General features: G+C 37.4%; 1 protein-coding gene across 2 annotated transcripts in view; it reads left to right on the top strand.

Annotated features, from left to right (window-relative positions):
• Nucleotides 1–15,169, top strand: part of LOC126354906 (probable helicase senataxin) — a 264,286-nt gene that overhangs the window by 137,702 nt on the left and 111,415 nt on the right. For both annotated transcript variants that reach the window (XM_050004975.1, XM_050004976.1), the window contains 3 exons: nt 2,789–2,892; nt 2,978–3,121; nt 8,242–8,338. In XM_050004975.1, coding sequence (XP_049860932.1) covers nt 2,789–2,892; nt 2,978–3,121; nt 8,242–8,338 — 345 coding nt within the window. The remainder of the gene's footprint in view (nt 1–2,788; nt 2,893–2,977; nt 3,122–8,241; nt 8,339–15,169) is intronic.

Below are 15,169 nucleotides of genomic sequence, written 5' to 3'. Positions count from 1 at the left end.
GTGGATAGCAAACCATCCCGGAAAATTTACGTATGATGGAAATGTTTTATATTGTTAAGTTTGAGAGAAAAACATTTATGGCAAAAAAAAAAGAAAAAAAAAACAACTTTCAAATAGACAAATCTTCATATCTCAAGAATGCAAAAGAAAGGCCCACAACAACAACTTTTGACAGCGGCAAGTAGCAGAAGCAGAGATTTAACCTCTGAAGGTAACTTTAACATGGATTTATGTGAAGCTTTCATTGCAAGAATATTCCTCTTCTCAAACTTACAAATCCTATCCTCAAAGGTTTCCTGCACAAATATTGCTTTAATCGAAAAGTACCAGATGAAACAACATTGTGTAAAAACTACGTAACAACAATTTACCTACATGCTGTGGAAGAAATACACTATGAATCAAGGACAACAACATTTTGATTTCAGTTGATGAAACTGCCAATATTAGTGGCCTTTACATTGCAAATTTAATTGTTGGTGTGTTAAAATAACAGCCTTCCTCTTCCTATTTAGTGGCCTGCAAAGAACTTGAAAAGACAATCATTCTACGATCACAAGATTTGTGAATGAGAGTATTAGAAAAATATTTCCAGAATCTTCTGCAGATTTAAGGGTGTTTTTGTTTTTCTCAGATGCTGCACCTTATATGATTAAAGCGGGAAAAGCCCTCAAGTATTTGATCCCAATATGATTCATGTGACGTGCTTTGCTTGTGAAGTACATTGCCTTGCTGAAGAAGTGTGATCCATGTTTGGGAATGTAAATAAACTGAGTTCGTCCACAAAGAAAGTGTTTCTTAAGGCATCTGCTCGCTTCAAAACCTACAAAGAAAAACTGCCAAATGTGCCTTTACTTCTTGAACGAGTAGTAACACGTTTGGGTGCAGGGATCAAAGCTATGTTGTTTTACAATGAGCATTTTGAGCCCATCAGAGGTGTAGTAAATGACTTCGATAGTGCAGAAGCCTTGGCAGTTTGCCAGTGAAAGGAATCATTTAATGATTCTGGTATAAAAAGAAAGCTGTGAGTAACACACGTTTTTCCCATATAAGTGTGGGTATTAAAAAGCTTGAAACTCAAGCTTTGGTGTTGAATGTATCTGTACAATTACTGAATAAAACTAGTCTAGTGAACTTATTGCCAGAGGTATTCCCGAGAAAACTTAAAAGAAAAGTTTGAAAATATTTTGAACAATAACCCAGGCTTTGAACACTTGTCTCAAATTGATAGTTTTATTAATGGGAGAAGCGGACTTTAGCCACAAACAATAAGTGCCGCCATGGCACCCAAATTCAAAAACTGCCCACTTATCTCAGTTCATGTAGAATGGTTCTTTTCTGCTTATAAAAATGTTTTGAGTGATTGAAGATACAGTCTTACTATTGAACATTTGGAACAGTACCTGATCATTTGCATTTACAATAGTAGTGGCATGTAAAATAATTTGTAAACAATGCTTTAGTCCAATAACATTAATTAAAGGTCAGTGTTGTTAAAAAAAATTGTGGTAGTATGTTGTTTTTGAAATAAAATATTACAGAGTTCTTGTGTGTGGCCCTTTGCATGTGATGTATCTCGAAGTTGGGCCTGCCCATATAGAATGTTTTGCAGTGAATAACTCGCAGCATATCCACCTTTTACCAACAACAACAGCAAAGAAGTAACAATATTTGAAACACAGTGTGCATATTCTTTTTGCAATTTTGTTTTGAAAACTAATTGACAAAATAACCCTGCCTAACCTCGAACACAAAGTATACTTTTTTTTTGCGCTCAGTGTGCACAGGTCCTACTTCGAGATCTATCACACGCAGTAAATATGATGTTTTTTATTTTCTGATCTTGGATATTTTCACACTTTCTATGCCAATTGTGTTGTCCTTATACCTGTGTGTTCAGGTATTTGCAGTTGTCTTATAATTGCTTCTGTGGTCATATTGAAAAGCATTGTGGAAAGAGCATCACCTTGTTCAACTCCTTTATTGATATTGAAACAGATGGTTAATTCCCACTGTAAAATGTTGATTTTTTATAGGTACTTAGCAAGACCTTCCCTTTTCTTCTGAATTTGAAATCCTGACAGTAAGAATGCTGCTCTTAGTGTTGACCACATAATCATGCATTCATTCATAAATATCAAGTTGATACACTGAAGCTTTTTACAAAACAATTGTTAAACATATCGAAAAAAAAAAAAAAAGGGAAACATCATGAATATTGAAGATTACATACCACAACTTGTTAAAAAGAAAGCCATCCTGAGTGCCGAAGAATATATTTCTTCACTTTAAATGCCATGGCCTGGCCCTCTTACAGCTCTTCTAACTTTCCTCTTCATAAATGAGCCACATCAGAACTAATTGTATTTGCAAAATCTCAAATAAAAATTATTTTGGAATTTTATTTCGCCTATTAGCATGTAAATGTTATTTGCAACTGTTTTGTGGCATTCCAAGCACATTAATAAAAGCACCTTCAATTGTTATTGATTGAGAATTATTATACGTAAAATGTACTTGATGGTAATATTGTGCACAAGAGTTGTATAGGCAATATCCTGTTACTAATGGAATTCTCATAACATATAAAGATATAAACAAAGAAAATTTAAGCTACTGCCTTATTTCATCAATTTCAGTTGTTGAGGGCTTTCACATTGGTGCTTTTGAGAGTTCACTGAGTGGATGGTGGTGATACTAGTACAAATAGCATTTGGCATTTTTTAAAATCCTCTTTTGTTTTTCTTTAGTTATTTTACTTATTTCCAATTCCTTCATTTTCAAACAGAGACTTCATTCCAGTCACAGCAAACACAGCAGGAAGTGAGGCTGATTCTCAGGCTACTTGTGAAAGCAAGAGCCTATAAAACAGGCACAAACTTAAGAATAAAGGTAAGTAGAATTAGTTTATCTTTCTGCTTTGTGTAAACATGTATAATACTTCATTAACTAATGAGGAATAATTTATTTTTTGCAGATAATTTCATACCTTCGGTCTGACTTGAGACAGTTCCAGGCTCTGGCAGTAGTGCCTAAATCACCTTTGTGTCGACATATCTTGAGTCCTACTTTAAGAGACTATAACTTACCACATGTTGAAGGGAATAAATTGTGGACAAAGGTGATTTTATCTTTTTAGAAAAGTGATATATCTTAGAATAAAGTAAACAATGAAGTTAGTTTTCATATCTAATTTGTTTATTTTGTAATAAATGAAAAGCACCAGTTCTTTTTGTTCTACCAAGAACCGACCGAAGATTCTGTTAATATGTTTATTTTATGTTGTTATTGTTTCTGCATTTGTTGTTGCCACTACTCCACTACCTGCAAACTAAGTAAGTGAATTTTGTTTGTAAAATGCCCTCAAGTAGTATCATAGTGCAGCAGTACATGGCATTTTAAGTGAGATACCATTGAAACCATGCCCTTAGGTTTTATTCCACCAGTGTTGTTTATGACCCGTGTAACAGAACTAAACCAAAAAGATAAGTTGCCAAGAGTTGTTAATGAGTTACACAAAATATTTAAGATTTTTAAACATCTCTGTATCCCCACTGCCTTTCTTTTCTTTCTGCTTTCTCTTCCCCACCCCTCCTCCCTCTCACCTCCACCCTCTATGCTTCTAACATTGTACCAGGATCCTACCGCTACTATTACCTTCAAAGTTGTTCCCATGAAAATGCATTAATGATCCAGTTTACCAGTTTTGAAGTGCAGCACTTCAGCATTGTACTTGAATTTCTTAAATTGTCTCAAATCCATGTCCTGTCAGTGTGATTTTTGTTTCTGAGAAGAGAAAGAAGCTGCATTGTATTAAAACCAATTTTACGCAAGTGACTTTGTTGTGTAAAATACTTTGCTATATGTCAGACATTTTATGTGACTGGGTAAGTTATCAAAAATTTTAATTGCAGCATTGTGCACTCCTTTTGTGCTAAAGACAACCTTAGTGTGGAGTAACAAATGTTATTTTTCCCTCTGGTATTGTAATTAGGTACATCATTGCTCCTTTTGAACTGCAGTGGATTATTTACAACAAACTTCACGAGGGAGTAAATATACTGTGAAACAGTAGTCAGAATGCCCAACTCCTTAAACAGATGTCTACAAGATGATTGTGGGTACACACCACATATTACCCTTAAAGCACATTTTTGTGCAATGAAGACTTTCCTTCCTTCCTTTCTTGAAGATGACATATTCCAGAACATTCTTGCATATGACGTTACCGAAAGAAAATATGAAAATGTCAACTTACTCCTTACAGCTATTCACAGTATTTGTAATGTTCTTAAGCGCAAATGTGGCTGAGCTATGTTGTTTTAGGAGTTCCACAAAAATGCTTTTTCCAGTTGAAATTCTCGTCAATATGGATGCTGCCTCTGGATTAAGAGGTCCTGGATTCTATTCCCCACCATGTCGGGGAATTTCCTCTTCTCGAGGACTGGGTTTTTGTGTTTTTCTCTTCATTTCATCAACATTCGGGAAAGTGGTGAGACTAGACAGTGAAAAGATTTGGAATTCACATGGGTGCTGATAACCACAAGGTTGAACACCCCACAAACAAAAAACATCAATACAAACATCTAAGAATTTTGAAGTTTGCCCACCATTTATTATTTCCTCATCATGTATTACATTTATAATTGGTATAGTAACCCCAGATGCACAGAACGAAATATGCTGTCCTTTCTTTTAATTGTGTGTAAGAGCATTCACAGAAAAGTAGTCAGTAATGCTTTTAAGAACATTGTTTACTGTATCCTCTGTTTCTCTATGTATGCTTGCTTAATTATAAGACTAGTGTCATCTGCAAAAAGGACTAATTCTGCTTGGTGTATATTAGACGTTGAATTAATAAGTACAGCTTTTTGCATTGTTTTGGTTACATGTGACATTACCCATTGGTTGTCTGTACCATCAGCCATCAACCCAATAAAACTTAAATTTATCTAAGAGAATATTATGATTCACACAGTCAAATGACTTAAATAGGTAGCAGAAAATACCAACTGGCACTGTTTTATTATTTAATGCTTGTAAAATTTGACAAGTGAACGCAAGTAAATGGTGTTCTCAGTAGAAGAGCTCTTCTGAAATCCAAAAAGTGATTTGCAGGGGTATTACTGTCACTAAGATGAGATAATCTTCTAGAATATTCCAATTTCTCAAAATTGTTTGAAAATGTTGTTACAACAGGTTAATAGCTATTGAAATCTCTCCTATCACCTTTCTTATAGAGGAGACTGACAATGGCATATGTCTATCTGGAAAAATGCCTCAAGTAAGTGATACATTACATATTTCAGATAAGACAGGGGTTCTTATTATAAGGGTACAAATCTCTAGCACTCTATTGGAAACAACATGAAAACCATATGAGCTTTTATTTTTGAGAAAATGTATAATTTTCTTTATTTCAGGGAGAGAAGTTGGTGATATATTTGTATAAATGAATTCTATGAAAATTGCTTTTTCAGTATACTACTCTGCTTTCCCTCTCAAGCTATTTGCCCCTACACTTTCTACTATATTTGCTACCTATGATTCATCATTTGTTGCCCTTCCATTAAGTCCAATCTTAGCAATTCTGAGTGGTTTTTGTAGTGTGTAACTACTACAGAAACTCTACTTGTTCATGGCAGCAGATACATTTCCTATTTCCTTTCACTAGGTAGTTTACTCTCTCTTGTGATCCATCATTTTGTACAGGACTGTCTAACGCCTTTTCTGATTAGCTTTTATGGAAAACTATTTTCAAAAGAATAATATGAACTTATCATGGAACAGATCAAATTAAAAACTCTCTATAAATGCTCAGTATGCAGCCACATTTCAAAATTAATTTGTCATGTATTAAAAACAAAGATTCCAAGACTTACCAAGCGGGAAAGCGCTGGCAGACAGGCACATGAACAAAACACACAAACACACACACAGAATTACTAGCTTTCGCAACCGATGGTTGCTTCTTCAGGAAGGAGAGGGAAAGACGAAAGGATGTGGGTTTTAAGGGAGAGAGCAAGGAGTCATTCCAATCCCGGGAGCGGAAAGACTTCCCTTAGGGGAAAAAATGGACAGGTGTACACTCGCACGCACGCACACACACACACACACACACACACACACACACACACACACACACACACACACACACATACATATCCATCCGCACATACACAAACACAAGCAGACATATTTAAAGGCAAAGAGTAAAAGAGTAAGGGCAGAGATGTCAGTCGAGGCGGAAGTACAGAGGCAAAGAAGTTGTTGAAAGACAGGTGAGGTATGAGCGGCGGCAACTTGAAATTAGCGGAGGTTGAGGCCTGGCGGATATCGAGAATTAATTTGCCATGTGTTATGTAAAATGATGCCTTCCTCATCATTACAATTTATTGTGCAAATAATGTATGTAACGTGAAACTAACTTAACTAACACATGATGGAAGCCACCAACCAACGATGTTGTGAGTAGCTTGGTGATGCCAGCGATCAGTTGATTATGCTGACTGTTGAGTTCTAAAATCCTGATATGCCAAAGACTTTCCTTGTACAGAAATGGGGAACAGTGGTGTCATCTGTTAACAGTGAAAGTTAACCAATACTAGCTGCAATCAATTACATTACAGTAATGTGTTTTGTGCTTTTGTTTCTTCTTAATATTTGTTTTGTTGCTGGCTTTGTCTTTGTGACACTTGCAAAGGTTGCTTGGGAACTTCATACTTACAAGTATCCTCATACAACAGAGGTCAAATATCTAACAGCAAGAAATTATTTAGGTTTTACAATTCCTGGACAAAGAAAAATCTTAACAGTGCATTAATATGAATTTCAATACAGGAAAAAATTTTTTAATGAAAGTTGTTTCAACAGTGAAAGAGCCGTGCCTATTGAAGGATAAAAATAGTTTTATCTGTCATTTGGCACTTAGAAAAAATTTGAAATACAAAGGTTAAAGTAAGTGTGTGAGAATTTAGAATTAACTAGACAACCTCTGTCCAGATCATCCACTATAGTTTTTTTCTGTGATCACTAATAATCTCTACTGTTGTTGCTAGTTCCTTAATATTGTTACTATATTCTGATTTTTTCTGATTTTCTCTTTCAACATTCGGTATTGCGCTAGCCGATGAGATGTTTTGTCTAGTGTGAACACACCATAATTTGTAATGACATTCCCTTGTGTTCTGTGATGCTCCATTGATGTCCAGTGTGAACTGTCTTTAACATAAAAATGTGAATGCCGCACTGCACTACGGACTTCACATACTGTTTTGGTGTCAGTGAGTAAATACAATTGATTACTTATGACACAATCACATCCTCTACTCGCAATGTTGCCACTATTGCTGAAACATGAGTTCATGGCTATGACACTAAAAATAAGTGGGAGTCATTGCAGACTTTGTACCTTTATTGATCATGGTCTAGGTTGACAAGTGAAGAGCAACAGGAACTCTATTTACATATACATTCCACTTGAACATCATCACACATATAATATGTACATACATTGCTTGTGGAGTGAGTTACAATCATATTTGAGAAGATATAATTTACTAATTATTCTGTCTATGCTTCTTTAGTTTGCTTGCATCTGTAACAGAAATAACAAATTCTGCCTCCTGATTAAAGTCAAATAATAGATCATTAACAACAAGCAAGAATAGTCAGTGATTTAACCCTTTGTAAACCTGTTGTAATTTCTCCCTGTGCAGATGATGTGGTGTTCTTCAAATGATTGAAGTAACATAGTGTAACTTTCTTCATTATATTTCTTAACTAGGGACCAAACAAGACGTATACTGGATCATGTATTCCACAAAAATGGAACTTTTATTTATTTAACACAGTCAGGTGCTTTAATAAGCTGCAAAAGAGTCTATCTGCTAACATTTTATCATTAAATACTCTTTATCACGTACTCAGTAAACATATGAATTGTAGCGCTTTTGATACTCAAGCTGTAATGAGCTAAGTATTCCATTGTTGCACAGGTGGGTGCCAACCCTCGAATACCTTCTCAAAATTTTTTAATATTGACACAAGGAAAGAGACTGTGGTAGCTACTGGAGTCTGTGGAGTCAGCCTTCTTATAGTGAAGTTTAGCAGTTGCTTACATGTGGGAAATTACATTTAGGCAGTTCTTAGAGCATATAAATAAAGAAATATTACATATGCTGGACATAAGTATATTAGCTTTTTCGCTTAAACATTATGGAGTTTTCTTTCTTTCTACAGGAAAACTTAAATGAGAAGCAGGCAGAGATTATTCTGAAGTGTGCAGAAGTTTGTAGACATCAGGAACCAAAAGTGTGTCTAATACAGGGTCCACCAGGTGAGTGCATTATTTAGTTTTTAAGGTTTAGTGTCTATAATATGTAATATATGTATGAGTTGGAAACATGGGTTAATTGTATACAGTACCAAGATAAAAATTTGGTTGAAAATAAGCTTTGGCCACCAATAATTCATTGTATTGTGGAGTGTATTCTTCTGCTGGAGCTAAGATTTCCTGAAGACAGTCACTGTAAAGAAACTTCTAAAGAAATAGAGGTTACTGCATAATATGTGTAAATCAAAGACTAGGACTATAGACAGAGGGTTGCCGAATGAAACACATTTGGCTGTCAAGAGAGCAGTGTGTGAAGTCCTCAGTGGCTACCATAGCAGAATATTGTCAAATGATTTTCCATAAAACGCAAAGAAGTCCTGGTTTTATGCAAGGGCTGTTAGTGGTGCCAAAGTTAGTGCCCAGTCCCTAACAAATGAGGCAGGAACTGAAATTGTGGGTAGCAAAGCAAAAGCTGAAATGCTTAACCGTATTTTGAAGTGTTCCTGTGCAAAGGAAAACCCAAGAGAAATGCCCCAATTTGTACCATTGAAAACATGAATGAAATCAGTATTAATATCAGGGTGTTGAGAAAAAGTTGAAATTGTTAAAATTGAACATAGCTGCTGGGCCTGATGGAATCCCTATCAAATTCTATAATGAATTTTCTCTGAGTTAACACCTCTTGTAACTATAATCCTCGAACAAAAAAACATTCCCAGTAGTTAGAAGAAAGTACAGATCACACCCATCTACAAGAAAGGTAGTAGAAGTGATTCACAAAACTCTCACCCAATATCCTTTTCATCGATTTATTGTAGAAACATATTCTGAGCTCAGGCGTAATGTTGTATCTCGAACACTGTGCCTCCTCCATGCCCACCAACATGGATTCCAAAAACATTGATCATGTGAAACTGAGCTTGCACTTTTCTCACATGGCATACTGAAAGCTTTGGATCAAGGCAGTCAGGTAGATGAAGTATTTCTTGATTTTTAATAAGCGTTTGACTCAGTACCTCTCCTACAACCACTGTCAAAAGTTCGACCATATCGGGTATAAAGTGAAATTTGTGACTAGACTGAGAGCTTTTTCGTGGGGAGGACACAGCATGTTATTTGAATGGAGAGTCTTCCGTCAGATGTAGAAGTAACTTCGGGTGTGCTCTAAGGAAGTGTGTTAGGACCCTTGCTTTTCATGTTGTATATTAATGTTCTTGTGGACAATATTAGTAGTATTCTCAGACTTTTTGCAGATGGTGAGTTATCTGTAAAGAAGTATTGTCTGAAGGAAGGTGCATAAACAATCAGTCAGACCTTGATAAGATATTAAAGTGGTGCAAAGATTATCAACTTGCTTTAAATGTCCAGGAATGTAAAATTGTGCACATCACAGAACAAAAAAAACATGGCATCCTTTGCTTATAGTATCAATGGGTCACCACAGTTCAAATCGGCCAACTCCTACAAATACCTGCCCAGTGTAACACTTTGTAGGGATATGAAATGGAATGATCACATAGGCTCAGTCGTGCGCAAAACAGGTGATGGACTTTAGTTTATTGCTAGAATAGTGGATAAATCAGTCTACAAAGGGGATTGCTTACAAATCACTTGTTGTGACCTATTCTGGAATATTGCTCACTGTGTGGTATCTGTATCAAATAGGTCTAACAAGGGATATTGAATGTATATAGAGAGGGCAACAGAAATGGTCACAGTTTTGTTTAATCCGTGGGAGAGTGTAATAGAGATACTGAAGAAACTGAACTGGCAGACTATTGAAGATAGACGTAACAATGACTCTAGGAATATACTACAACCCCCTACATATTGCTTATATAGGGATTGTGAGGACAAGATTAGAATAATTATAGTATGCACAGAGCCACGCAGTCAGTGCCCCTTATGTGAGTGGAATGGGAAGAAACTCTAAGAACTGGTGCAATGGGATGTACCCTCTGCCTTGCACTTCATGGTTGTTTGCAGAGTATGGATGCAGATGACATGCCTTAAACAAGGTCCATTTTATCCATAAGTTTTCACAAACCATCCAGAACAGCTTTCGGGCGGCCTTCCAGGCCATTCTAATTCAGATTCTGTGCATCTCACTGACACGTTGCTTTCTCATTGTGGAGTGCTGTGAAACTTTCGCTATGTACTGACTCAACTTGCACCACTACCTATTGTAATCTCAACCAGTCAAAGACATAGTTTGTCAAGGAAAGAGTTATGTTAATGAAAGAAGCGGTGTCGTGTACTAGTGGATGTGTGACAAATGTTTCATTTGTTACATTGACATGACAACAGCTTCACTCAAAGTGTTCCTGGTCACAGTGGAAGCTCTGCAATACAGTGGATATTACTTTGCTTGCCACTATCATCTCTCTCTCTCTCTCTCTCTCTCTCTCTCATTTCATACTCCCCCAATCCCTAATTTTCCCTCTTCCGTCTTTGTTTCCACTTTTATTTTCCCGACCCACCTTTTTACCTTGTTTTCTTGTATTTTCTGTCATCTGTGTTCATTCCCCTGTACTTAATCTGCCTCTCTTCCATGACTTGCATCTTCTTCCCGTTACCATTGTATAATTTTGCCACTTCTAAACGTCTAATTCCATTGCCTCCTGCCCCCCTGTCTTCCAGGCAAGACACCTTCCCTGGTTCTTAACAGTATCTACATTAACATTTTACTTAACCTTTGAGTTACTTTCAAATCACAGTCACATGGTCAGATATAAAAATTAACGCTAGTGAGGACCAGAAATATTGTAATTTTTTAAAATTTCATCATGTATTTATTGTATTTATTGATATCTGTCTCTTGTTGATAGTTTCATATAAGTTCAAAATTAGTTTGTTTATTCCTCTCTCCTCGTCCCAGTTCAATAACCCCTAATCTTCTCTTTTTACTATTAGAGAGAGAGAGAGAGAGAGAGAGAGAGAGAGAGAGAGAGAGAAGAAAAGAAATTTTGTGTTCCTGTATGCAGCTTGTAGTTTGTTTAAAGTGTTCTCATCCTTGTCCTAGCTCTTCCATGCAACTCATTGTTGCTAAATCAGAATCTCCATATATTCCATCGTAATTCCCAGAGGCTTTCCTGAACCTCCATGTTCTCTGCGCTGTCACCTTTCAACCGACTATACCTGCATTTAGTTTACTTCTCCCTATTTGTTTGTTCTCATTATAAAATCTATTAGAGCTTGAAAAAACTAGAGATTTGCATTTCCTCTCCATTTGTACATTTGTTAGCAAGGTTCCAACAAACCCCATTTCAGATTTTGTAATTAATAAATAATGATCCATATTTTATTCGTTGCAGTAGATCTTCAGTTGATACATAAACACTCTGTGCTATGAATGTAGTAAAATGTTCACCAGGAGAACATAATGGGAGAAAAAAGTAGGTTGTTTGTGGCAATGAACCGGACTGGAGGAGGCATAATCGTGGGGAACTTGGGAAGAGGCTAAGGCCACAGAGCCTCATAATGCTATGAAAAGAAGAAGGGAATATGGAGAGTAGAGTGTAAGAAATTAAAAGGAAAAAGTAATTTTAATGGTGAACTGGGAGTGCATGTCCAGGCATCTGGACTTATTTTCTTCTTCCTTCTTCATTTCAGTCAACTAGGGACTACATCAATTCAGCTGCCTCTTTTTCCGAACCGTAACTGACACCCAGTGCTCTTGCATTACTTTAAACTGTTGTTCTTTCTTTCTTTTCTCCATGCCTTCCATGTCTGCAGCCTTGGCTTTTCCTGCAAAGTTTTGTGTGTTTGTGTGGCCGAGCGGTTCTAGGCGCTACAGTCTGGAACCGCGCGACTGCTACGGTTGCAGGTTCGAATCCTGCCTCGGGCATGGATGTGTGTGATGTCCTTAGGTTAGTTTTAGTTCTAAGTTCTAGGGGACTGATGACCTCAGAAGTTAAGTCCCATAGTGCTCGGAGCAATTTTTTGTGTGTTTGTAGTTTTTATTAAGTGGGTCACGCTCATAGACATCTTTAGGAGAAGTTTCAAGTTCTTGTAGATCTTTTTTAACTTCTGTTAACTATGCCCTTGTGGTTTCTTGAAAGTAGGCCAATATAGTTTTAGATACGCTTTCTGGGCTCATTCGTTTCAGTGGCCATGAAAGGCAATCCTTCGTTTCCAAATCGTGCCATTTCTCCCTGTGCTTGTATAGTTCATAGTTGAAATGCCTTCTGTTCTTGCTATTTTCTTTGTGGGATTGAGGATTTTTCTCAAAATCTTTCATTATTTGACTGCATTTTACTCCATTAGACTTTTCCTGTTCATTGTAAGAGTCTCTGCCACATACAGAAACTTTGGTCAAATAAGAGTGCAGTAGTCTTGAATTATGGCATTTAAGGATATCAGCCTCTCATTGTAGATGCCTTCGGTTTCTTAATACGCCATTTCCATTTTGTTAATGCTTGACACAAAGGTTTCTTTTTCTAGTTCATTAGTTTTGGACATGCAGCCGCACAAATAAAATTTCTTCCACTAATATTTCGGCCGCCTATCATCCGGCTGTCCTCAGTGTAAGACACAAGACTGAGAACAAGTTGACATGCATGGCCTTATATGGCACACTGTGGTGGTATGCACATCAGCCACATGGTGCACCATCCATGTACCGAATTAGAGTTTTTTACTTTCTGATTCACCATCAACTGTTGAGTGTGCTGATTAACAGGATCACAGTCAAGGCACCACCATTCTGGCAGCAATAAAGTCTTGTGGTCTGCACTGCTAAAGAGTCAGTTTCAGTACTCAACCATCTAGAAAGTCCTGATCACTTGTCTGGCACAGCCTGATGTAGAGTGTTTAGAGAAAGTTATTGCTTACTGAGAAGTTAGGTGACTGCAATCCCTTGCAGTTATTATGCTGACTATGTACTCTAGCAAGTAAAGTTGTCAGTGAGGATATTCTATGGAACATATGGCTGTCATGCCTAATGCCAGACACTCAGAAGATACTCATCATATGTGACAGTGATCTTGATGCACTTGCACAAACAGCAGACCGAATCACAAAATTGTACTTGGTCACAGGTGGAGCAGCTATTGGCTCACAGTCGGATAATACATCATTACAGATGCAAATTACTGAACTTACTTTGCTAGTCTCTGCTTTGCAAACACAGCACTCCGTCCGCTAGTCACAGTGCCGCTGCTCACTGAGGAGATGCAGCTGATGCCCTCGGGCATGAATCTTTGACTGATTAACCACAGGCAGTTTGGCTCTGAAGACCAAAAATGCAGTTGCCCTTGTGAGCTAAGAAATGTGCCTAGAGGCCAGTAATGATGGTAACTGGGTTTCCGAACAGCAGCTGTCAACTGTTTATCATCGAGTTCTATAAGAAACTGCAATTCTTGGGTGGACACAGGATCCGATGTATCAGTGTACCCACCTTTCCATCTGCATTACTGCAGTAGTGATGACTGTCAACTCCTTGCTAACAGTGGGTCTATCATCCAGACATATGGTCGTTGACACTGTTACTAAAGCTAGGCTTACACTGCAAATTTAAGTGGCTATTTATTTTGCCAGATGCAGTACACTCTATCATCGGGTTTGTCATTTTATGGCCTTCTACCATACTTCATTATCATCATCATCATCATGTGTATGACACCACATCTAATTTGTACAGTCATGGATGTGTACACTGAGTGGATGATACTGCTATGTGTATGGTCACAGGTGATCTTATTTAGAACTTCTTAAGCTGTGCCCGGAGGTACCTTGCCAGCAACTTACACTAGCTTGGTAAGACATTCGACAGTACATTACGTACTGACAACACCAGGATTGCCAGTTCAACTTACATAAGAAATGTTGAAACTAGAAAAAAAGTGTTTTCCTTTATCCACTCAATTAGGCTTTCTGTCAGGTCCTGGACAAAGCATCATCACAACTATGCCACTTACACTATACCAGGCGTAATAGTATGAAACCTGAATTTCCCTATAGATGGTGCTAGTCATCAGTCTAGGGCCCATGATACTGCATTTGCAGCACCATCTGCTTCCTGTAATGGCTAACAACGAATATCAACACACAGTAACCCAAGTTCCATGCATCGGTATCTGTTTCACCTGTAAACATGTCAGGTTTTGTGTCTGCAAACTACAATTTGCGGACAGCATTGGTTTTCTGTCAACATTTTTGTTTGCTGTCCGTCTTCGTTCCTTCACCGCATGTGTTCCTGTTTCTATGCGTTTGGGCGCTGATGACCATGCTGTTTAGCGCCCGAAAACCTCAAACCACAAGAAAACACAATGTTTCGAGTGGTTCAAAAAATTCAAGATTTTGCCTTGAGAAACGACGAGTGCAGGAAACTACCGAAAAAGTTCGAAGACAACGAATTGCAGGCCTCATTGGATGAAGATGATACTCAAACTCAACAGGAACTTGCGGAACAATTGAATGGGACTTGAAAGCCATTTCTCTTCAGTTGTAAGCTATGGGAAAGGTACAGAAAGTGGGAAAATGTGATTCACGTAAACTGAATGAAAGCAAGCAAGCAAATCAAAAGACCATTCGTGAAATGCTGCTCGCCAGATACAAAAGAACAAAAGAAAGTCGGTTCTCCATCGAATAGTGAAAGATAATGAGAAATGGATATGTTTTGAGAATCTTAAGCATGGTAAATCATGAGTGAATCCACTGCAAAACCAAATCACTTTGGAAAGAAGACAATGTTCTGTGTTTGGTGGGATCAGAAGGGTGTCATCTATTATGAGCTGCTAAAACCTGGTGAAACCGTTAACACTGATAACTACCAACAGCAAATGATTTATTTAAATTGAGCATTATGTGAAAAACGACTGGAAAATGGAAGGA

The sequence above is a fragment of the Schistocerca gregaria genome, chromosome 3 (genome assembly GCF_023897955.1).
Source record: "Schistocerca gregaria isolate iqSchGreg1 chromosome 3, iqSchGreg1.2, whole genome shotgun sequence".
NCBI classification, from domain to species: Eukaryota; Metazoa; Arthropoda; class Insecta; order Orthoptera; family Acrididae; genus Schistocerca; species Schistocerca gregaria.
Note: the sequence above shows the minus strand (reverse complement) of the source record. Positions and strands in the feature narration are given on the sequence as shown.